This window comes from Rana temporaria, chromosome 5 (genome assembly GCF_905171775.1).
Source record: "Rana temporaria chromosome 5, aRanTem1.1, whole genome shotgun sequence".
Classification (NCBI taxonomy): Eukaryota; Metazoa; Chordata; class Amphibia; order Anura; family Ranidae; genus Rana; species Rana temporaria.
Window position 1 is genome coordinate 113346882 of NC_053493.1, and position 24760 is coordinate 113371641.

Consider the following 24760-nt stretch of genomic DNA (forward strand, 5'->3'; position numbering starts at 1 on the left):
GGGGTCCCTCGGCGGCTCTCGTGGCTCCTCCCCGCATCGTATAACCCCCTAGGAGAAGTGCTCTCCTGGGGGTTACCTTGCGGGCATGCTCCCGAATCCATCATTAAGCATCCGTAGACACTGAATGTAGCACTCGGCCCTACCCTGGCTCCCGTATCATTGGATTTGATTGACAGCAGCGGGAGCCAATGGCTGTGCTGTTATCAATCTATCCAATCAAGAGCAGAGAACCCCGGGGAGGGCCTCCACTGTGGGAAATTCCAGGGCTCAGGTAAATATATATTGATAGGTTTGTGCAAAAGTTATAGGGGCAGATCCACAAAGAGAGTACGCCGACGTATCTAGTGATACGCCGGCGTACTTTCAAATTTCCCGCGTCGTATCTTTGTTTTGAATTCTTAAAACAAGATACGACGGCATCTGGGTTAGATCCGACAGGCGTACGTCTTCGTACGCCTTCGGATCTTAGATGCAATTCTTCGGCATCCGCTGGGTGGCGTTCCCATCGTAATCCGCGTGGAGTATGCAAATTAGCTATTTCCGACGATCCACGAACGTACGAGCGGCCGTCGCATTCTTTTACGTCGTTTCTGTTCGGCTTTTTTCGGCGTATAGTTAAAGCTGCTATTTGGTGGCGTACGCAATGTTAAGTATGGCTGTCGTTCCCGTGTCTAATTTGAAAATATATTTTTTTGTTTGCGTAAGTCGCCCGTAAATGGGGTTGGACGTAATTTACGTCGACGTCAAAACAATGACGTCCTTGCGACGTCATTTGGCGCAGTGCACGGCGGGAAATTTAGGGACGGCGCATACGCAGTTCGTTCGGCACGGGGATGCCCTTCATTTAAATGAAACACGCCCCCTACTCGCCGATTTGAATTAGGCGGCGTTACGCCGCGAGAGATACACTACGCTGCTGTAACTTATGGCGCAAATTTTTTCTGGATTCAAAGCTTCCAAAAGTAAGTTACAGCGGCGTAGCGTATCTCACATACGCTGCACCCATGCAATTGTATGTGAATCTGCCCTATAGTGTCTACAAACTATGGGAAAGATTTATGGCATTTTTATGGCATTTATATTTTTTTACTAGTAATGCCGGTGATCTGTGATTTTTAGTGGGGCTGCGACATTGCAACGGACATATCTGACATTTTCTACACTTTTTTGGGACCACTGACATTTCCACAGTGATTAGTGCTATAAAAATGCATTGATTACTGTGTAAATGTCACTGGCACAGAAGGGGTTAACACTAAGGGGGCAATTAAGGGGTCAATTGTGTGTTCCCTTAGTGTAATTTAACTGTATGGGGATAGGATTAACTAGGAGAGGAGACATATAGTTTTTCCTACTTAGTAGGAACAAATGATATGGCTCCTCTTCCCTGACAGCACAGTAATTTGTGTGTTTACACACACAAATCCCTGTGCTGGCACTCATGCCCGTGATCACGTGTGGCCAGCGGCGATTGTGCGCGAGCCATCTGGTGGTTGGTAAAGGGAAGGACATACCCATATGGGATTTAGCCCAGGGGAGCCATTCTGCATCAGTTAATCTGCATGAACCAGTCGGGAACCAGTTAATAGCATTACTTTTACAAACCACCAAGTTCAAAAGTAATTACCTCCAGTTCGTAGATAATGAAACTGGAGATAATAATACCTACTCTAGGGCCATACGTTATACCATTTTCTTATTCGATTTCCTTTAGATTTACCTTCAACTACTGTATGTAGTGCAAGGGTCGGCCTGATTGCATAGCAATTGAAAGTGTTTAGGTTTGACCTCCTATTATATGGTTTTGGTAAATCTAAAATTGTATGTTAGTGCAAATAAAAAAAGTATCAGTGACAGTATTCAGTAAATCTAAAAGAAAGTTGTACCAGCCTTAGGCAGTGTACAGAGACAAGCAGATTGCCTGTCCACGTACACAATGTAGCAGAGCAGCATATTTGCTGATGCTACCCCCTCTACTCCTGTGGGCAGCTGCTCAGAGCTGCTTATATTCTTGTGCTTTAAACCTCAAATTATCGAAAGCTATTAAAATCAGTGAGGTTTGTCCAAGGGAAGGACTGTCCCAGAAAGTCTGTGCTGTCCCACAATGACCACATTGAAAATTGTATTTTTTGTGTATCTCTTTTTTAGTGCATCTGCCTGGTCAAAACATACCACCTGAGAAAATCTCTTCCCTCAGACACTTTAATAACTAAAGATCAGTTGTTTTATATGTTACACAAAAAGTGTGGAACTGAGTTTCTGGTAGGGCTTAATAAAGGGGCAAAAGGGGAGAAAAAATTCTCATACTGTACTTGGAGAAACTTCTATAGATATAGACATTGCATATTGCAACCGGCAGATGCAGCTAGATGCTTGTTCTAACATTTAAAATGGATTCAACCCATCTCTGGCCTCTGCTCTGGGACTAGGAGCCAAAACCGACAGCCTTGTTCCAGAATACAGGGAATAAGGTGACTCCCAAAGCTGTAGGTCATATACTGAACGTATCTAAAAATATGATCTGTCTCTATTGGCCTTATTAGACCCAATACCTACATAAACTGTAACTTATTTATTTTCGGTACTACAGAGCATATCTTTAACAAAATGGCTATGAGTCTTTAGTTTGGAAAATGTTATATTTGTAATTAGGATCATGAGGAATAACACAAGATAATAAAGTAATAAAATATATATAAATAGTAAAAAAAACTTTGACATTACAAATTATTATAATAAAAAGCTCTAATGATGTATAAAGTGCAGTTATCCATAGCACCAATTCAGAATCCACCTTATCCTAATTAAACTATAAGGTGAAGACCAGTTAGATGCAAAGTTGCTGCATTTTATACATCAGTGGTCTTTGTACTACCTTACTAATTAAATGTGTTTTCCACTTACAGTATATTTATCAAACACTTGTGTGTATATATATATATATATATATATATATATATATATATATATATATATATATATATATATATATATATAATACTTGTAAACATCAATTTGTCATTCTGAAAAACTGAATTATCATTTGATACATTGCAAATTGTTACTGTAACTGTTACTGTACCGATCAATAGATTCTAATCAAAAGTGTATACGTGGTTGCAAACCTAAAAATACAGTAAATTACCACAGCTATCCAAATTCTTGATTATTGATTTTAACCCTGTAACTAACTGTTCAAATATATATTACATTAGAAAAACAGGAATTGTAAAGTAAATATATACAGTTGGAGATCTGTGACCATGACGCAATACCACTAACAATAGTTATCTATGGTAATATGAGAATTGTACATCTCTCTTAAGCTGCCCTGTGTGAACAAATGTTCGCAGAATGGTTGAAATCTTGCTTAGAGACAATTATTTCTTTCTTCTGTGTTTATTTTTGAAAATTTCCACGTGCAACATAAAAATATTGCAAATATAATTAAAACTTTTTGGCCTGGATTCAGAAAGAATGGCCTAAGTTTCTGCTGGTGTAGCGTATCTCATATACGCTACGCCGCCGTAACTTAGAGAGGCGAGTACTGTATTCACAAAGAACTTGCGCACTAAGTTACGGTGGCGTATCGTAAATGGGCCGGCGTAAGCCCACGTAATTCAAAGTAGGCTGGTAGGGGGCGTGTTGTATGTAAATGATTTGTGACCCCACGTGAATGGCGCGCTTTACGAACGGCGCATGAGTGCGCATGCTCAGTATCACGTCGAATTTTCTCCCTAAGATACGTCGGCTCAATGTTTAGGCGACGTGAACTTAACCTACACCCATCCCCATTCACGGACGACTTACGCAAACGACGTAAAATACGACGCTGTTCCGACGTTTCCGACATCCATACCTAACATGACTTACCCCTGCTTTATGAGGGGTAACATAACGCCGGAAAAAGCCTTACGTAAACAACATAAAAAAATGCGCCGGGCAGAAGTACGTTTCTGAATCGGCGCATCTACCTAATTTGCATATTCAACGCGGAAGTCTAGGGAAGCGCCCCTAGCGGTCAGCGTAAATATTGCACTCTAATATACGGCGGCGTAGGAGACTTACGCCGCTCGTATCTAGGCAACATTGAGGCGTATCTGATTCTATGAATCAGACGCCGAGATGCGACGGCCCGCACTCAGAGTTACGACGGCGTATCTGGAGATACGCCATCGTAATCATTATTGCAAAATGGACTGACATTAGGAGTTATAGGTTAATTCTAGGTTTAAAAATAAAGAAATATTAATAAACGTTTCAAGAAAAAAATTAATAATTTACAAGGCTCAGAGCTCCTAGACAACCTCTTATATCAGTATAATAGATATATAATAATAGATAAATAATAGAGTTCGATATATAAACAAAATAGCACATGGTTGTTTTAAAAATTTGCCTGATTTCCACCATCAAATGTTTCTTTGTATTTTTGCATTTGCTGTCTGTTCTCTCTTTTTCTGCTGTTTGCTCAACTATTGATTTGTTGTTTTTCAATGAGCAGTTTGGGTCTCAGTACAATTCGTATATAGGGAATTCATAATAAGTCAAATATTACATTCAGTACTTTGAAATATTGCCATTTTCAAATGGTTACTCACTGATTTTATCTATGATTTACCAGTGATTTCTGTGAGACCAATGGGTAAATAAATAAATAAATAAATAAATAAAGTTCATCAGCTGTAATTTATTGTGTGAGATCATACATACCTTGCTTGAGATATGTCTCCTCTAGGAGCACTAGCACTTCGCTTAAGTGTACCTTGGGAGAGCACATATTCATTATTAATAATATTTACATTTCTGTATAATGTAACAGAATATTCTTATATCCATAACAGTTGAAATATTTAATGATAGTTTATTATACAATAGCTGCATTTGATAATTGCACACATCGTTACATTGTCTAGGAAATTTCCATATCCATGAAAGCATATATAATATTGAATAAATCAGTACAGTTATATTTTTTTGCATGTTTCAACATTTTCATTCTTAGCGTTTTGCTCAAAAGTCTCACCTTACATATCATTCATCAATTCTTTCTTAAAGGAAAACTCCATCTTAACCCCTTTTTATTACAAAAATGTCTTTCCTATTTTTCAAATCACTTTACTGGAAAATCACTGTAATTTTCTCCGAGGTTACACCACAAGCCATCTTACTGCTGTTTTGCTAGAAATGTCTAAATTTCACAATAAATTCAATAATGCATTGCTTTAGTAAGCACCATGTGTGCCAGATAGAAAGAAATATACTAAAAATGGAAATATAGTATAAAACCAGCATTTTTTTTTCTAGTTTTCCTGGAGAAACCTGATTCCTAAACTGCTTGTTATTACATCATTTGATTTATATTTGTTTTAATATTTATTACTTGACTATATTTAGTTATAAGCCATGCAATGCTGAAAAAAGGGAAAGGGGGAGTGAACTGTAGACTCTGTAGATATCTAGCAGTGAATGGTGATCTGAATGAAAAACAAGAGATTCCTTTAAAATTGGATGTTCCTAAAATGACTAAATACAACCCAATGAAAATAAATATATTGTTATTGTAATAATTGTAATGTAAATAGTCATATCAGTAAGAGCCGGTTCACACAGGGGCGACCTGGGATCCGACTTGAAGTTGCCCCAAGTCGTCCCAAGTCGCACAGTTGAGAAAATGAATGGAAGTTAATGGAGCCGTCTTAATGTACACTACTGAAGTCAATCCGACTACTAGGCAACTTGTAGGCAACTTGTACCCATTGATTTCAATATAAGTTGCCTCAGAAGTCGGATCACTGTCTTAACTGAAGCAACAATACAGGAAGATAACATACATTTCTCAGGCAAACCCCTCCCTCCCCCCCCTCCCACAGAGCTGATTGTTTGATTGGCCACTGGAAAGCCTCCTGTCCTGGAGGCGACTTGAAGTTGCCTTGTACTGTCCCGGAGGCAACTTGAAGTTGCCTTGTAAGTTGCCTGATGATTCATACTCAAGTCATGTCCAAGTTGCCTCCCAAAGTCATGCTGGAAGTCGTGTTGCCCCTGTGTGAACTGACTCTGAAACATGATGTTTTAAAAACCTTGCTTTTATGTACCAGTTACTTGTTTGTTAGCAAAATGCAGAACCTCCAATCTGGAGGGCCAATATACTATTATTTTTTTTGGGTGGTTTCCAAAGACCTTTCCAACATGGTTGACCCTACTGACAGTTATCAAAATCAAAGTAGAGACACTTGCTTTTTGCTAAAAGCTGAACTCTAGAAATTTATTTTACCATACCGTGGGACTATGCGCGCACTAAACAGGGTAACAGCAGAGATATGCAGTGCCTTGAAGAATAATTCATACCCCTTCCAATTTTCCACATTTTGACATGCTACAACCAAAAATGTAAATGTATTTTATTGGGATTTTATGTGATAGACCAAAACAAAGTGGCACATAATTGTGAAGTGGAAGAAAAATTCTTAATGGTTTTCATTTTTTTTTTTTACAAATAAAGATTTGAAGTGTGGCATGCATTTGTATTCAGCCCCCTTTACTCTGATACCCCAAACTAAAATCTAGTGGCACCAATTGCCTTCAGAAGTCTCCGAATTAGTAAATAGTGTCCACCAGTGTGTAATGTAATCTCAGTATAAATACAGCTGTTCTGTAAAGCCCTTAGAGGTTTGTTAGAGAACCTTAGCGAACAAACAGCATCATGAAGGTCAAAGAACACACCAGACAGGTGTGGACATTTTTTAAGCTGGGTTAGGTTATATAAAAAATCCCCATCTTTTAACATCTCACGAAGCACTGTTCAATCTATTATCTGAAAATGGAAAGAGTATGGCACAACTGCAAACCTACCAAGATATGGCCACCCACCTTAACTGTGAGGCCGGGCAAGGAGAGCATTAATCAGAAAAGCAGCCAAAAGGTCTGGCAAATAGACATGGCAGCATCTGCAAATAAGGACCTTACAAGGTGTTCAAATTGCCTGTCAACAGAATCTCTAAAAGCAGGCACATCAGAGGAGCTAGACTCAGAGGAGGGGAGGGATGACGTAAATGGACATTACTGGAAAACAAGGGAACAGCAATCACCATAAGTGGTGATTTAAAGTGGTTGTATAGTAATTTGTTTAACTTGTACCTACAGGTAAGCCTATAATAAGGCTTACCTGTAGGTAAAAAGAATATCTCCTAAACCTGTACGGTTTAGGAGATATTCCCCTTGCAATGAGCTGATGAATTCATCGGTGCATGCGCACCAGGGATTCTCGGCTGAAAGCCCGGCAGACGCCGGACCTTGCCGGAAAGAAGTTTCCCGCGCGCATGCGCGGGAGTGACGACATTGCGGCTCCAGCCACTCACAGCGCTGGAGACGCGATACCAGGAAGACACGCCGAGGCAAAATGTCATCTCCCTTGGCGTGGACCGGCTGAGATACCGACGCCTCGACCTAAGGTAATTTTTTTATAATGAGCTAGTATACGGTGCATACTAGCTCATTATGCCTTTTGCCTTACAGGTGTACAAAAAAAAGTGTCAGCGGGTATACAACCGCTTTAAGTTCTCTGTAGGCCATTTGCAGAAGGCATGCAATTCTATTCTTTTTTGCAAGCTCCCTTGTGCCTGTGATCCACCATTGCTAAGTCGGGGGATCCCCATTGGGGTAATCACAGATTGCCAGTATGGATAAAGTTTTGCAGATACAGATACAGGAGCTGCTATAAACCAGGTGTGTGTTCCTGAGGCTGTGTCCCTGTAGAAGATGAAAGCATGAGTGCAGCTAAGTGCTTTGTGCATTTTAAGCAGAAACTTCAAGGGAGAATGTATATGTTGAGGAGTATCTTTCAACCCCATATACTCTCCTGCTCGCTATCGCAGCTTCCTGCTCCTCCACAGTCAGCAAGTATACTCAGCCCCTTTGGGTATGCAGAGTATGTGACCTACTACCCTATGATGGTGCCCAGGTCTAGCAGCCAATTTTTAGGACTAATTTAAGTTCACAGTAGAAAGTACTTTCAATTTCATTTCAGTAACTCTTTCAGACCCTGAACCCCCTATAAGCAGTGACTTGTAAACAGCCAGCTTACTACTAGTCTTTAAGGTAGGCAAAGAGTAGGTTCACAGGAACAGCAGAGCGATAAAACTCACACTTTGGAACTGAGGTTAAAGAGATGCCCCTCTGAGAGATTTTCCCTGAGAGATCTGGATCTCTTAGTGGCCCCCTTTGAGACCCTTCTGTTCGCCCAATTTCATTAGGGACCTCTGAAACACATTATGTTTGCATGGAACAACCAGGGTCCTTCTCTTGACCTACCCAAGCTTCTGTCCAGCCAAGCAAAGAATTCTCTAGCTTGGGGAAGCTAGGGCTTTCAAATTGTGGAAGTCATTCTTTCCATATCACTGTAAAGTGATAACCACAGATGTCAGTTTTTCAGGCTGGGGAGGTATGTTCAAATACCTAACAGTACAGGGCATATGGTTGGTGGCAACCAAGCTCCTCATCAACATCGTTAAGCTCAGAACCATAAGGATCACTCTGCACCACTGGAACTCCTTCTGCAAGGACACCCAATCAGGGTGCAAATAGACAATGCCACACCTGTGGCATACATCAATCGCCAGGGTGGCAGCAGAAGTCATGCAGTCTTGAAGGGAGCAAGCCAGATCATCTCATGAACTTACTTTTCATCAATTTCTGCTGTCCACATCCCAGGACTAGACAACTGGAATGTGGATTACCTAAGCCATCACTGCCTGGACCACAGGGAATGGGCCTTTAGTCCTAATATTTTCAACCCCATATATCACGCCACACATGGATGTCCTGGCCTTCAGATTCAGCAACAGATTACCTCTGTATGTGGCCAAGAGCAAGGATCCTCAAGCACTGGTATCAGATGCTTTCATAATTCCTCACTCTGAGCCAGACTTTCTTTCCAGTGAAAATACTGGACCGCCTGCTCCAAAAAAAATAATAATAATAAACTAGTGATTTTCATTGCACTAAACTGTCTTAGATGAACCCGGTACACAGACAAACTACTAGAAGAGACCCACTGTGTCGGGGCCCTCTTCTCTATTGTGCTTCTCAGTCACTGGCTTTATGGCATGGTTTTTGAAGCTCTTAAGGGAAAGATGAATCTCTGAGTCTGTAGTTTCTACTTTGCTAAAAGCAAAAAATAAATAAATAAAAAGCACTTCCATGAAGATCTACAATCATACTTGAAATTTCTCCTTTGCATGGTGTGAACACAGGCACTTCAAACCCAAAGTCTACTGTGTGTCTCACATTCTGGCCTTCCTGAAATCAGATCTTGGCCTTAAGCAGCCTGAAAGAACATGTTTGGCCTTGTTCATTCTTTTTTCCCTGGCATTGTTCTCCCTTTCCAAAAATGTTATTTAAGGTCTGGCTTTTATTAGGTTCCCCTATCAGGGAAATCCCCTTAGATGACCTCTCCTGCAACGTTCTTGGTTGCTATCATGTCTGTCAAATGTGTCTATGAGCTATCGACTTTCTCTTCTTGGGACCCATTCCTCATTCTTCACAAAGACAAGGTAATGCCAAAACCTCAATTTCTTCCTAAGGTGGTCCGAGTCTTCCACCTCATAGAAGACATAGTCTTACTATCTTTGTAACCTGCTACAAAACACCCAAAAGAAAATTGCTCTTCACTGCTTGGAAAGTTCTACTAGATGGACACTTAATCTTCTTTGAATGCAGCTTTGGCTGCAAGGTTCTTGCAGCAGGACTCCCAAGTTCAGTCTGCTGACCCTTGTTGTTGAGCCTGTTGGCACAGTTCTGTTTGCCTAGTTGTTGCCCACCATTCACTACTTATGGACATTCCAGGGTCTATGATTACGCAACCTGTGCCCTTTACTGCTCAATTAGGATAAAATAAACTTTGACTACCTATAAATTCCAAATCTTGAATTACAGTACAGGACACAGTATACCCTCCTTCTATTCTCGGGTTACTATGCATTGCTTACTAAAAAAAACCTCACTCAAGGACTCACTAAAGACCTCAAAAACTTGCCAGTGTACCAGCCTTTAACCCAGTGCTATTCCAAGCTGTGGAATATACAGGTAAGTCAAAATTTAAAAAAATGTTGTCAAGAATATAAACATGTAAAAAATGTGTCTAGTCCATGGAAATCATTCTACTTTGTGGATGGGCAGGCTGAGCTACCTGTAAACATCTCAAAGTTAAAATGTACCTACAGTGTACCCTTAATAACCCAGTGGAGAAGTAAACTCTGCTCTCTTAATGTCAAATGCAATAATCCATTTTGGGTAAATTGCTGTTTTAATTCACTGGAACTGTCGGTGTTGCAATGTTCTAGAAATTCAAAGTAATTGTTGGTTAAACTGTAATCATTGAACCTCATTGAAAAAAAAAGCAATGTGTAGTAAAAGCAGCAGGTAAAAATCCGAAATTGGAAACAACTGCTCATTTTCATGAAATGTTTGGCATGCTTACTGTGTAAATAAAGACATGATTACACTCTTAAATCTTATTTATAGAAACACATTTTACATGACCTGGTGACATATGTATTGTTTATCCAATGTAATGATCTGTGAGTGTGTCCCAGACGCTCTTAATACTATAATTCACTGTAAATAACATTTTTAAAAAAATTCTCTGGTTTCAAACATTTTAAAATGAAGAATATCCTAGTGTTCCTATATTAATAAATTTCTTTGTTTGGTGACAGAGTGGGACTGTGCAGTTCATACATTTGTTATAGCAGTCCTTCTCATGTACAGATTATTCTCAGTCTCTAATTAAATAGTCACAGTTGATAAATTTGAATGTATGATTGTACTCTAGCTTTCCACTTTGATTAATTGGCCCCATGCTGCTTAAACTTTATAAAGCTCCTGATTTGCATATTACTCTGTTTATGTCTTCTGGGAGGAATTTTTGCACACTTCAAAAGTATTTGAATGACTTTCTATTCAGTTTTGTATGCTACTCCAAATGTTTCTTCTTTTGGAATGGTAGTCCATAAGATTGGAGGTTAAAGGAGAACTCCAGGCTGAGTAAAAATACTATAGCAACAGCCCAAATACAGATTTAGTGATCTACACAAATAAATGTGCATTGAAAGCACATCTAAAAAAAAAAACACTATATTGCAACTTACCAGTTCTTAAATGTGGTGCATTCATTTTCATTTTTCAGACTAAGAACATTTTCAGCAAGTACAGAAAATACTTGTTGATCTTGCATGAAATGCAGTGTCTTTGTCACTTCATTTGAGATGAACTGGAAGCAAAAACAATGTTATCTTTGTTCTGTAAACTACTAACACCCCCCAAGTAATGGAGATAAAGTAGGGAAAGACACATTTAAAGTTTCGCCTGGGTGGCAACCAAGGCTGCTGCCATTATGGGGAAATTAACATAGCAATCCGGGGCTAGGAAGTGTGTCTTTTTATAGGATTATCAGGTAAAAATAAAGGTAAAAAGCACAAAAAAAATGAATGCAGCTACTACATCTAAGAACTGGTAAGCTGCAATGTACTGCAATTTTGTTTTTAGATTTTAATATTTCCTTGAAATAATATGCACACTAGGGAAAATTGTGTTCTAAAATACATTCTTCCCTTCAGGAATATATCTCTTAATATAATATATTACTGAGATTGTGGTCTCTGTTCTTTGGTATATCAAACACCAGTATGCTGTCTACATATTGCAGTAGTGAGGACCCACTACTAGGGATGAGTGTGAGATTTCACCAAGTTTGTTTTGCAAAAACACCTTCTCTAAAATCTTGGTAAAATTAGCATCATATTTTGCAACATGGATAGATTAGGTACAATTAGCTTTAAAAAAAAAAAAAATGACATGGCATTTTTTTTCTTAGAAAGCCATGCGATCACCATGTTAGCCATGATTAACAGCTTTGATAACAAAGGCAAACTTAATAAACCTAACATTTTTTATAGTGTCTACATGGCTTTTTTGATTGACAGCAATAATGTGTTTATTATCTGCTTCTAGACCAGCCGTCGTAGTTATAATGAGGCAGGATGGCACTGCCAGGTGCAGATGTACGTGCCAGGTGGGTGCGATGACCACCGGGCACCTGCAATCGCTTGTGACAGAGCAAGAACCGGGATCTGTGTGTGTAAACACACAAATCCCGGTTCTTTCTGGGGAGAGGAGACCGATCGTGTGTTCATACTAAGTAAGAACACCGATCAGTCTCCTCCCCTAGTCAGTCCCATCCTCCCCCCCACAGTTAGAACACAACTAGGGAACACATCTAACCCCTTGATCGCCCCCTAGTGTTAACCCCTTCCCTGCCAATGACATTTATACAGTAATCAGTGGCTATTTTTAGCTCTGATCACTGTATAAATGTCACTGGTCCCAAAAAAGTGTCAAAAGTGTCTGATCTGTCCACCGCAATGTCGCAGTCATGATAAAAATCGCAGATCGCCGCCATTACTAGTAAACAAAAAAAATAATAATAAAAATGCCATAAATCTATCCTCTATTTTGTAGACGCTATAACATTAGCGCAAACCAATCAATATACGCTTATTGCAACTTTTTTTCCAAAAATATGTAGAAGAATATATATATATCGGCCTAAACTGAGGCAAAAAATTGGCACTCTTTTTTTGTTTATAGTGCAAAAAATGAAAACTGCAGAGGTGATCGAATACCACCAAAAGAAAGCTCTATTTTTGGGGGAAAAGGGACATCAAATTTGATTGGGTACAATGTCGCATGACCGCACAATTGTCAGTTATAGCGTCGCAGTGCCCTATCGTAAAAAATGGCCAGGTCAAGAAGGGGGTAAATTCTTCCGGGGCTGAAGTGGTAAACAAAATCATGGCAGTGATAGGTGTCATTGTATTTCTTTCTGCTTGCACTACACATGCATCTTAAAAAAATACGTTACTTAAATATTAATGATAAAAATGTAAAAAAAATATTGAAAATATTTATTAAATATCAAAATATTTTATAGGAACTTTCATAACCCTCGGGGACCATTAAAAGTCCATTACACCCATAAAACAACCAGAAACGTAATTTCTATAATTTTGGAGTGATAGTTATAACCCCTGTCAGATTTTTTTCACCAGCTGTGTCCTATTGCAGAGATTTCCCTTCACTTCCTGCCCCATAGCCAAACAGAAAGTGAGAGGAAATCCCTGCAAATTAAGGGAATTCCTTGGGGACTCCAGCTCACCAGTCCCCATTGGAAGATTTTCCCTCTATTACTTTTCTGTTGACAAACCAAAATTTGGGATTTTCTTTTACTTTCACTTTCAATGACAATGGTAAACAGGGCAAATAGAGATGGTGAATCTCCCTAACAAGGGAACAGACAGCAAAAAAACTGACACGTGTTCTAATCCCTCTCCACTCCAAAACTAGAATAAAAAAAATATTTTAGTTATACTTTAATTTCACCTCCAAAATAGGAAAAAATAAGAATTTGCTATATGACCTTAAAGAATGTATTCTTGTGGGAAGTTAATACATCTATAAAGTAGTTATTAAACAATGTTAGCAAACTAATCGGTTGCTATGGGTAACTGCATCTTACATATTGGCTGTACTTTTTTACAGCTCCAGAAAGTTATATAAAATCATTGATCTTACCTTGGGTGCGTCCTTTAATGTAGCTAGAACAACTTGAATTATAAGACATATCTGTCTCATCTTCAAGTTCAGAAAATACATCTGAAGAAAGAGAAAAAAATATGATCCATGGTATACGTGCCAATGAAGGAAGCCAAATTACTACACTGAATCCTACATGCAATTTCTACATTCTCAATAGGAAGTTGGTGATCCTGACAAAACTAGTGCCTAATTCTAATGCCCCGTACACACGATCGGAAATTCTGACAACAAAAGTCCGATGTGAGCTTTTGAATGGAAATTCCGACCGTGTGTATGCTCCATCGGACTTTTGCTGTCGGAATTTCATCCAACAAAAGATTGAGAGCTGGTTCTCAAATTTTCCGGTTTGAAAAAATTCCTATCGGAAAATCCAATCCTCTGTAGCAATTTTGACGCGCAAAATTCCGACGCATGCTCGGAAACAAATCAATGCATGCTCAGAAGCATTGAATTTCATTTTCTCGGCTCGTCGTTGTGTTGTACATCACCGCGTTCTTGACGGTCGAAAGTTCAGAGAACTTTTGTGTGACCGTGTGTATGCAAGCCAAGCTTGAGCGGAATTCAGTCGGAAAAACCATCCAAGGTTTTTCCAACTGAAAATCCGGTCGTGTGTACGCGGCATAAGTCTCGCTCTTCCCTGTCTATAAAACCTTACGATTTCATTTATTGAAAGTATTGCAATTAAAATTGCCTTTATTACTCCTCCATTCTTCTCTATGGTTGGCCACAGTCAACCATCTCTTGTTTCCAACCTTCCGTGCAACCATATTGAGATCATCCAGCCATAATGCTCAGGGTCAGCCATTATGTATTTTTTAGCTTAAATTGCTTCATGAAGTAGTCCATATATGAAGGGCAGCCCATTTAGGACAAGCAATGTGTAGTTTTGCTGGTAAAGTAGTATTCTTAAACATTTACTAAAAACATATTATTATATCTGCATCCTTATCCTCTAAAGGCATTAGCCCTTTTGTAACTGCTTATCACAGGGTCTAACAGCCATTGGTCTCAGAAGGTTTTATAGAGCTAAATCTCTCCTATGCCAGACAGCAAATAGAGTTTAATCTTGGAATGTTTCTAGCATTAAGTAATACAATTATATCAAACTTTGCGAGCTTTTAAGGCTTGAAAGGCCTCTGTATTTGGCAAGCTGCCAGAAAGACCCCTTTGAATCTTGATGCTTTCATTCATCTATGTTATTATTCTTTTTAAGGCTATAACGATTACTGTTGTTACTTTGATCTTCGAACATATTTCACTCAGTTTATTCTGCAGTTAACAAGGACCCACTTTCTTTTGATTAACTCTACTATAAACTTAATATAATTTGTTATATTCAGGCTTACCCAAACTGCTGAAAGTTACTTTATTACAGTAATTTACAACTGTAAACATGCCAAATTTAAATGGTTATCAGTGGGTCTTGATCTCCTGATACAATCACTATACAGTTTATATTATAACAGTCATGGTTGCATTTCTGCACAGCCAACATGGCTTACAGCAGCATTTTGCTGACTTTTAGTAATACATTTCCATATATAATAAAATTTTCCAGACAACTATCCTGCCAGCCAGTGCAATCCAGCTGGATCCTCTTTGTTGATATCCTGCATAGTTTGTGCATTTGTGTATGCTAATATTTTAATCACTTTAGGCCCATACAGCAAAACTGAACTGTTAACAGATAGGGTGACAGATTTCCTTCCTCTTCTTGTTGTTGGTAATAGGTGTACAGAGGTTGGGCAAACTATATATTTCAGTCTCAGACTTTTTGGTTTAACTATAATTGTCTTGTTGTTGTAATACTAAATGCAGTCAGTTGACATGGGAGGGAGGTGAAAAATAGTTCAACTAGTAGAGAAAAAAAATGTAAATCCATCCCTGAAATTATTAAAGCACTCTGCATTATACACCTTTTCATACATAATATACAGTATAATATAACATGAGTAAATATAATATAAGAGTAAGTGTAAGTGCTAGTGTGTGTGAAACACATCATCAGTCGTTTCCCCTCACTGCTGTTGTGATTGCCAAGACGGACAGTTTGTGTAATAAAGGTGGTTACAGGTGAGCGGCTATCCAGAGTTCTTCTTACTACGTATCGTACAGCTACGAGCTGAGCCAATGCTTGATCTATGTGAGAGGCAGATATTTAACTTTCCCTGATTAACCCTTTCCCCCCTTATCAACATGTCAATAACATTTTTAAATAAAGCTTTACCATTTTTATTATATACTGTATTTTAGACCTAGTGATGTCTTCAAGAGGTCTTTGTACTTCTCTATGCAAAAGGTGCTTCTTGGGAAAAGTTATATAAATATCAAAATGCCTTATTGGGTGGATATAAGCCTGAAATGGGCACTCCTAAAAAGGCTGCATGAGCTTGCAATTCATCAAACCATACTATACAGACATCCATAGTTAACCCTTGTAAAGAGTGGGTATATGGTTTAAGTGTGGTATCGTACAAAATCCAGGAATGAAGAGAAAATCTGCATACCGAGAAGTAGATTGTGAAGAAGGATTTACTGAAGTCCCATAACAGAAAAAAAAACATTTCGCTAGCATGGTGACCCTCTTTTTCAAGGTGAAAGACATAGACAAGGACAATGTTTTCACCTTCAAAAAGAGGGTCAGCATGCATTCAAAACGTTGGTGGTACATTAGCAAATCAATCCTGCTTGAGGAATCTTTTACTTGGTGTTCTGTTTTTATCTTCATTGTTGCATTTGGAGGCAGACTGCCTTAAGTAACACCCATCTGTGATTTTAAGCCTCCTTTTCTTGAAGTTCATTGTGGGACACAGGATTTAGAGACAATAGGATGATACTGTTGCCTACAGGAAGATTTTGAACCTGGCAAACAAAAAAACAATGACAAGCCCAGTAAAACCCTTCCCACTCCCAGCATGCCTCAGTTTTGTAATACAGAAATAACATAAGCCAACAAACCGTAACCTGAGAGGGTTGGGGCCTGTGTCTCTCAATGTACTCCATAAAAAAAAAAAAATTTCTCCTTGTTCTTTGAGGGACACAGGATTCCACAAATGGGATGTCTAAAAAAAGGTCCAACTGAGAGGTGGCAGCATAGCAATAAAAAGACTAACAGGTCCACTATATACAATAGAAAGCTAAGGACTGTCTTCAGCTTTAAGTGCTGCCTGAAAGACATTATACCCAATGCAATTAAATTAGGCCTGAACATCCACCTGATTAAACTTAGAGAATGTGTGAACAGAAGATCAGGCGGCGAGGCCACTGGGCAACATTTGCCTGATGCTGAAAAGTGCATCTACAGTATTGGCTGTGAGAGAGGAGTGGGAAGGGACAGAAAAAGGGTAGTATCTTGCCATCCTAAGACTTCATGGTAGTGTGTTTATGCACAGGGAGTGCACATATAAGGTTGGCACCTTGAAAGAAAAAGTTTTATTAGCACTGAATACACCCGTTGGAACTAGAGGATAGGACAAGTGCAATTTCTGAAAAGAGAAAGCTTCATTAGCACTGAACCCACTTGTTGGAACTAGTGGATAGAAGAAGTTCAATTTATTAAGAAGTGGCATATTCTGAAAGTCTTTACCTTAGCATTGGGAGTTGTTAAAAAAAATTTAAAGCTTTAATATCACTTTAAAGCTGAATTAAATCTATTGATTTAACTGTTTCCCAAAACAGTTCAATTGAAGGCATGCTGTGAATAACTGCAACATTTGCTTGTGCACTCAACCAAACTTTCAAGCCATCAAATGACTGGTGTCATAACTAATCACATCACAACTTCAGAATAAACAGAGGATAAGATGGCAGCTTCCTAATGCCCTGTACACACAATCGGTTCGTCTGATGAAAACAAACCGATGGATTTTTTTATCAGATATCCGATGAAGCTGACCTTCATCAGTCTTGCCTGCACACCATCGGTTAAAAATCTGATCGCGTCCAACGCAGTGACGTAAAGCACGACGTGCAGAGAAAAATTAAGTTCAATGCTTCTGAGCATGCGTCGACTTGATTCTGAGCATGCATGGATTTTTGACCGATGCATTTCCCCTCAGATGATCGTTTTTTTTCTATCGGTTTTTTAACCATACGAAAATTTTAAAACAGGTTCTCTTTTTTTTCACCGATGGGAAAAAAACTGATGTGGCACACACGCGATCGGTTTGTCCAATGAAAACGGTCCACCGGTCCGTTTTCATCAGACGAACCGATCGTGTGTACAGGGCAATAGGATAGAAGGGTTTTGTTCTGTTTTAAGACCATAAGCTTGAATGATTATCTGTCTAAACCACAGAGAAGGAGAGAGTCAGTCTTTCCAATGGACACACAGTTTGAATTACATCTAGGCAATGAAGTGAGATCTCCATTTGATGTACAAGGGCTGGATAAGGAGACAGAAGAACAATGTCCTTGTAAGGCCAAAACCACTTAAGGAAGAAAGGAGGCTCAATCACCCCCTTATCCTTGTGTAAGACTAGTAAGGATTATTTACAGGACAACACTGCCAGTTCAGACACTGAGGGGTGCAGAGGTGATAGAGACAAGGAACAAAACCTTGCAAATAAGACTGCAAAGGCAAAATATCCTTAACAGATCCAAAAGGGTGTTTTTGAAGTGCCTAGAGAATCAAACTCACATCCCATGGAGTGATGGGGGGCACACACAGGAGGAGCTGTATGAGAGATGCCAGGAACAAAAGTCTTAATTGAAGAGATCTGGGCCTTGATAGTACTCAGGGCCAAATGTTGATCCAGGTTTGATTGCAAAACTGTCAGAATTCATCCCACAGAATATTTTCTGGGGTCAAAGTTTGGAAACAAAGTAAGTCTTCTGAGCACAATCATAGACCCCGCAGGAAATGAACTTCCTAGCTTTCAGCATCCTAAGAATCACCAATTCAAAAAGGTCCCTGAACCTCAAAAACTAGGCTTCAACAGCCATGCCATCAAAGCCAGCCACTGTGAAGCAGGATGGTGAATAGGTCTTTGAGACAGAAGATGTGGACAATCTGAAAGAACCCGTGTAGGGTCAGCTAGGAGTCGACCACATCCACTTAAACCAATTTGGAGCTATATGGAATACCAGAATGCCTTTCACCACAATTCTGTGGAGCAGACAAGCAAGGCGAATCAGAGGAGGAAAGGCATTAATCCTAAGTCACAAGGGCATCCATTGCTTTCGCTATTTCTATGCTTGAAGACAAACCTGTCCAGTATCCCCCACCTGTGACACAGGTCTTTGAAAACGTCCAGTTGTAGGACCCATTCTTCCAGATACAGGAAAAGCCTCCTGCCATACCTAGAATATAAACCATGGACAAGGTTAGAACATGAGGTTCTGCCCAGGACAGAATCTTTTCAACCCTTGCTGTAGCAAGACCTCTGGTTCCTCCCTGATGGTTGGGGTATGCCACAGCTGTGGTGTTATATGACTGGAACTAAATAGAAAACCCTCCAGTTGGGATTTTCAGCATTGTAGTGTCCACTAAATCACTCAAAAATCCAGAATGTTGATCCAGAGATGGGATTCCCCTGGCGCCCAAGTTCACTGAGACTCATACAAAAAATGAGATGGGAGTTTACTAACCTGTTTTCACAGTAGTACAGGGCTGCCAGAATGAGCCCAAAGAAAGAATCTCTGAAGGTCTCTTATGGTATCATTAAATACTGCACATTCTCCACAGCAATCATCAGTGCTTTATTAAGATGGACGTTGCCAGATCAACGATCCATCCTACTTCTTAATAAAGTACTTCTTGATTCACTTACAGTATATCCTCCCGCGCGTCAGTAATCAAAGTTGCAGCTTGGTCCAAAAATCATGCATAATTGTGGTGAAACTGTCACAGGCTAAAACCCAGAAGGTGGCCACACCTGATGGAACACCTGCCAACCCACATAGCTGTATACAGAAACCATCTCAAACAGCATGTAGAGAAGTGCTCATTAAAGAAAAATATTGAGAAAGAAACTGTGGCTAGTAATAATGATTAAACTTTTCCCAGTAGAGAAAAGGCATTGATTCTCCTAGGACACTAGCGAAAGAAAAACTGAGGCATGCAAGGAGTGGGAGGGGTATACCAGTCTGGTCACTGCTTTTTTTGTTTGTTAGTGTATAGCACAATTGCCTCTGAATTTTGTGTCCCTCAATGAATGATAATGAAGAAAGTGATCTAGAAACGTATTTTCACATATTTTGCTACATGGCCACTTAAAGACATTGATAGAAGATAAAGGAACTGTTGAAAATAGTCAGAATGCTCTTTGTAGCCTACAAGCAACCTGTGAACTGATGCTGGGGTAGCAATGTTCTAAGAGTTTCAGAAAGAAGTTGACAGTGGCAGCCTAAATACTGCTCTAATTACCTTTAAAGAATAAGTTCACCTTTGGGAAATGTAACATGTTCCACCTTTTTTGAGGGTGGAACTTGTAACATGTTCCCGCTCCTGTAGCCTCTCTCTGATTCCCCTTCTAATTGTGACTGCAGGCTGTCATTCAATAACTGCCTTGCCTGTACAAGGTATGGGTAGCCAGCTACACAGACATGTTCACAACTGAGATACAACGTCGTATCTCCAGATACGCCGTTGTATCTCTGCGTTGCGCCGTCGTATCTATGCGCCTGATTCTTAGAATCAGTTACGCATAGATAGCTGTTAGATCCGACAGGCGTAAGTCTCTTACGCCGTCGGATCGTAACTGCATTTTTACGCTGGCCGCTAGGTGGCGCTTCCGTCGAATTCCGCGTCGAGTATGCAAATTAGGTAGATACGCGAATTCCCAAACGTACGCCCAGCCGACGCAGTAAAGTTACGCCGTTTACGTTAGGCTTTTCCCGGCGTATAGTTGCCCCTGCTATATGGTGGCATAAGTGCGGCGTAACAATGTTAAGTATGGCCGTCGTTACTGCATCGAGATTTGAAAATTTTGCGTCGTTTGCGTAACTTGTGCGTGAATGGGGCTGGACGTTATTTACATCCACGTCAAAACCAATTCGTCCTTGCGCCGTATTAGGAGCAATGCACACTGGGAGATTTCCACGGACGGCGCATGCACCATTTGTGAAAAACGTCAATTACGTCGGGTCACAGTACATTTACATAAAACACGCCCCCCTGATCCAAATTTGAATTAGGCAGGCTTACGCCGGCCGATTTACGATACGCCGCCGCAACTTACGGAGCAAGTGCTTTCAGAATACAGCACTTGCCCATCTAAGTTGCGGCGGCGTAACGTAAATCGGATATGTTACGCCGCCGCAGAGATACGTGGATGTACAAGAATCTGGCCCACAGTCTGCAAGAGTGTGAGATTGTACCTGTGATTTGCTGATCTCAGGTACAGACTCCTAATACAAAAAATTATAAATGCACTTTTTTTTACCTGCAAAAATGTGTATTGTTTTTTAGCGAGGTGAACTTATCCTTTAAGTCATACTGTATGGCCCCGTACACACGACCAGTTTCCTCGGCAGAATTCAGCTTCCGACCGAGTTTCTGGCTGAATTCTGCCGAGAAACCCGGCCGTGTGTACACTTTCGGCCGAGGAAGCCGACGAGGAGCTCGGCGAGGAAATAGAGAACATGTTCTCTATTTCCTCGTTGTTCTATGGGAGCTCTTGCCCCGCCGAGCTCCTCGGCGGCTTCAGTGCTGAACTGGCCGAGGAACTCGATGTGTTTGGCACGTCGAGTTCCTCGGCCGTGTGTACGAGGCCTATGAATTAATTCTCCTTTCTCTTCAATATGTTAATAAGCTTATTAAGCTTATTAGATAAAGGCCATTGTGGCCTTAATTGCTATATTTTAATTAAAGTAATTATAAAGCCAAACCTTTTTGATGAAATTGTTAAGCCTCTATAAAATAACACAAAGTGGGTTATTTACAAAAGGCAAATCCACTTTGCACTACAAGTGCACTTGGAAGTGCAGTCGCTGTAAATCTGAGGGGTAGATCTGAAATGAGGGGAAGCTCTGCTGATTTTATCATCCAATCATGTGCAAGCTAAAATGCTGTTTTTTATTTTCCTTGCATGTCCCCCTTGGATCTACAGCGACTGCACTTCCAAGTGCACTTTTAGTGCACTTTGCACTTGTAGGCCCAGATTCACGTAGGAGATACGACGGCGTATCTCCAGATACGCCGTCGTATCTCTGAGTGTGAGGCGTCGTATCTTGGCGCCTGATTCAAAGAATCAAATCAGATACGCCAGAATTTGTATAAGATACGACCAGCGTAAGTCTCCTACGCCGTCGTATCTTAACTGCATATTTACGCTGGCCGCTAGGGGCGTGTACGATGATTTACGCCTAGAAATATGTAAATCAGCTAGATACGCCTATTCACGAACGTACGCCCGGCCGTCGCAGTACAGATACGCCGTTTAAGTAAGGCTTTTTCTGGCGTAAAGTTACCCCTGCTCTATGAGGCGTAGATGAGGCGTACCAATGTTAGGTATGGACTTCGGAACAGCGTTGAATTATTCACGTTTTACGTCATTTGCGTAAGTCGTTCGCGAATAGGGCTGGGTGTCATTTACGTTCACGTCAAAAACATTGGCTTTTTGCGGGTTAATTTGGAGCATGCGCACTGGGATACTTTCACGGACGGCGCATGCGCCGTTCGTAAAAAGCGTCATTTACGTGGGGTCACAATAAATTTACATAACACACGCCCACATCTTCCACATTTGAATTAGGCGGGCTTACGCCGGCCTATTTACGCTACGCCGCCGCAACTTTGCTTTGTGAATACTGCACTTGCCTGTCAAAGTTGCGGAGGCGTAACGTAAATAGTATCCGTTACGCCCGCACAAAGATGCGCTCTTCTACGTGAATCTGGCCCAATGTTTGCACTTGTAGTGCAAAGTGGATTTGTCTTTCATAAATAACCTCCAAAGTGTCTAGGGCAGCAGTGGTCCCTTACAATGGTCCTGGATTCAGCATATATTTACATGTACTGTGCATTTCTGCAAGTGTCACCTTTAGCAGCATTGTCCATGGAATAGCTTTGATTTGGTAAGAACACATCTGATTCCTTATCGTGTGGCTGTAGAAGACCCAGGGGGATGATGGCGCTCTCGGAAAAGTCACTCTTGCAACTTGCTATTCCACTGCTGCTGCTGCTACTGCTTATGCTAGATTTTTCATAGTGATCCTGAAACTAGATGAAAAATGGGTAAGAAGACAAATATTTGAATTGCAGGCTAATACTGTGATATGGATAGACTGCAGATAGCATTACCACATTTCATCATGAACAAATAAATGTAACTGATTTATGGAAACTTGTTAACTTGTAGTCGGGCGTTGAAAAAATTTATAACTGTAAGGGTATCTCAGATCTTTGCAGTCTGTTGCAGTACCTTACAGCAATATATTAAAGTATGGAATGTGTGTGTTTATGTACATTGTATTAAAGTAAATTTAAAGGCTCCTGTATGACTGAGACAAATCTTCATTTGTGCATTACACTTTCCCCCATCCAGAAACGATGGCCTACTTAGAATATAATTCTGTCCTACTTTCTTTTTTGTTCCTGGTGAAACCTATGAAGATGTTAGTGCTTATAATACAGAAGTTTCTGTAGAGTTCAGAGGATTATTTATTTTACAGCTATTATCAGTGAGTCACAATTTGCATGCCTTTATATTTACATACTGAAAAACAGCCAAATGATGATAAAAGTCAACGGGCCAAACTTAGAAGCCTTTTCCATCAAACAGACTTGAATTTTAAACATGTCTTGAGATTGTTACACAATATTATTTTGAACTCAGAAAGACAGAGAATTTCTTGCCGCTGGTATACACAAATGCAGTAAAATAGATCAAATATTTGAACTTAGGTTCTTCACTCACTCATTTTATGAGGCGGGGGGGGGAATATAAATGTCAGACATCAAGTAGACTTCAATGGCAGAACAAATTCATTGATGGATCAGATATCTTCAGATATTTTCTGCTACTTTGACCAGTAAACGCACAGCAAATTAATATATGCTACGAGCCACAACCCCATGTAAGAATGATATAGACCAGTGATGGCGAACCTTGGCTCTCCAGAGGTTTTGAAACGACATTTCCCATAATGCTCCTGCACTCTGCAGTGTAGTTGAGCATCATTGGAAATGTAGTTCCAAAACATCTGCGGTGCCAAGGTTTGCCATCACTGATATAGACAAATATACCACACTACAGAGAATGTACTAATATAAGAATACATAACATACATTATACCTGTCTCAGGAGAACACAAATCATCAGTAAACTATTGTAAGAAAATATAATGTGCATTTGGATTTACATTTTTTTTGCTTTGAGTAACCCCCAACTTAATCCCTTCCGACGGGCATGTGACCGCCATGATTGGTTTTCACAGTGGTCACATTATTGGAAAGCTCCCGATGGCTAGTCTGCATCGGGAGCTTTCCAGTAACCACCAGCTACCGAGCTACACGCTAAGTGTTTTAAACAGGGCTGCATATATGTGGCTGCTTGGCGTAAAGGCCCTAACGCTGAGAGGCCCGATATGTGCATTCAGCCGGTGTGAAGAGGTTAAAGGGAAACTAATGAGAGAGATACCATAACTGACCTCCTTCTGAAAAAGGCTTGTTGCCTGGCTATGTTCGACTTATAGCAGAGCTCAACTACAGGGGGTCCCCGGGTTACAAACAAGATAGGGATCGTAGGTTTGTTCTTAAGTCAAATTTGTTTCTAAGTCAGAACAGCAGTGCAGGAAAGAGCGGGTGATCTCCAGGCTTCACTAGGCCGCACTAGGCCGTACCAGGCCGTGACGGGCGGTTTTAGCAGCCCGGCAGGCCACCGGACCGTACCAGGCCTATGGATGGGCAGGCAGGATGACGAGGGGGCCCTTTAACTCGCAGCCAGACCAGACCAGGAACGGCTCACTCCAGCAAGGCACAGGCCAGGAAGATGGCAGCGGCTGCGGGTAAGCGGGATCGCCGCAATACAGGCACAGGACACAGCAGGGTATGGAGAGGAACAGGCAGGCAGGTAATTAGATTGTTTTTCAGCATTTATGTGCAAGGATGGCTAAGGATGGAGTGCAGGATTCGTGAAGCTCCTCACTAACACCCTGATCATTAGTA

At 40.4% G+C, this 24760-nt stretch overlaps 1 protein-coding gene across 3 annotated transcripts in view; it reads right to left on the minus strand.

Annotated features, from left to right (window-relative positions):
* The window catches only part of NEK10 (NIMA related kinase 10), a 326603-nt gene that overhangs the window by 54627 nt on the left and 247216 nt on the right, over nucleotides 1-24760 (minus strand). For 2 of the 3 annotated variants that reach the window (XM_040353018.1, XM_040353020.1), the window contains exons 27-29: nucleotides 22633-22813; nucleotides 13630-13710; nucleotides 4714-4765 (exon numbers count right to left, since the gene is read on the minus strand). In XM_040353018.1, coding sequence (XP_040208952.1) covers nucleotides 4714-4765; nucleotides 13630-13710; nucleotides 22633-22813 — 314 coding nt within the window. The remainder of the gene's footprint in view (nucleotides 1-4713; nucleotides 4766-13629; nucleotides 13711-22632; nucleotides 22814-24760) is intronic. The other variant, XM_040353019.1, reaches the window with a different exon arrangement.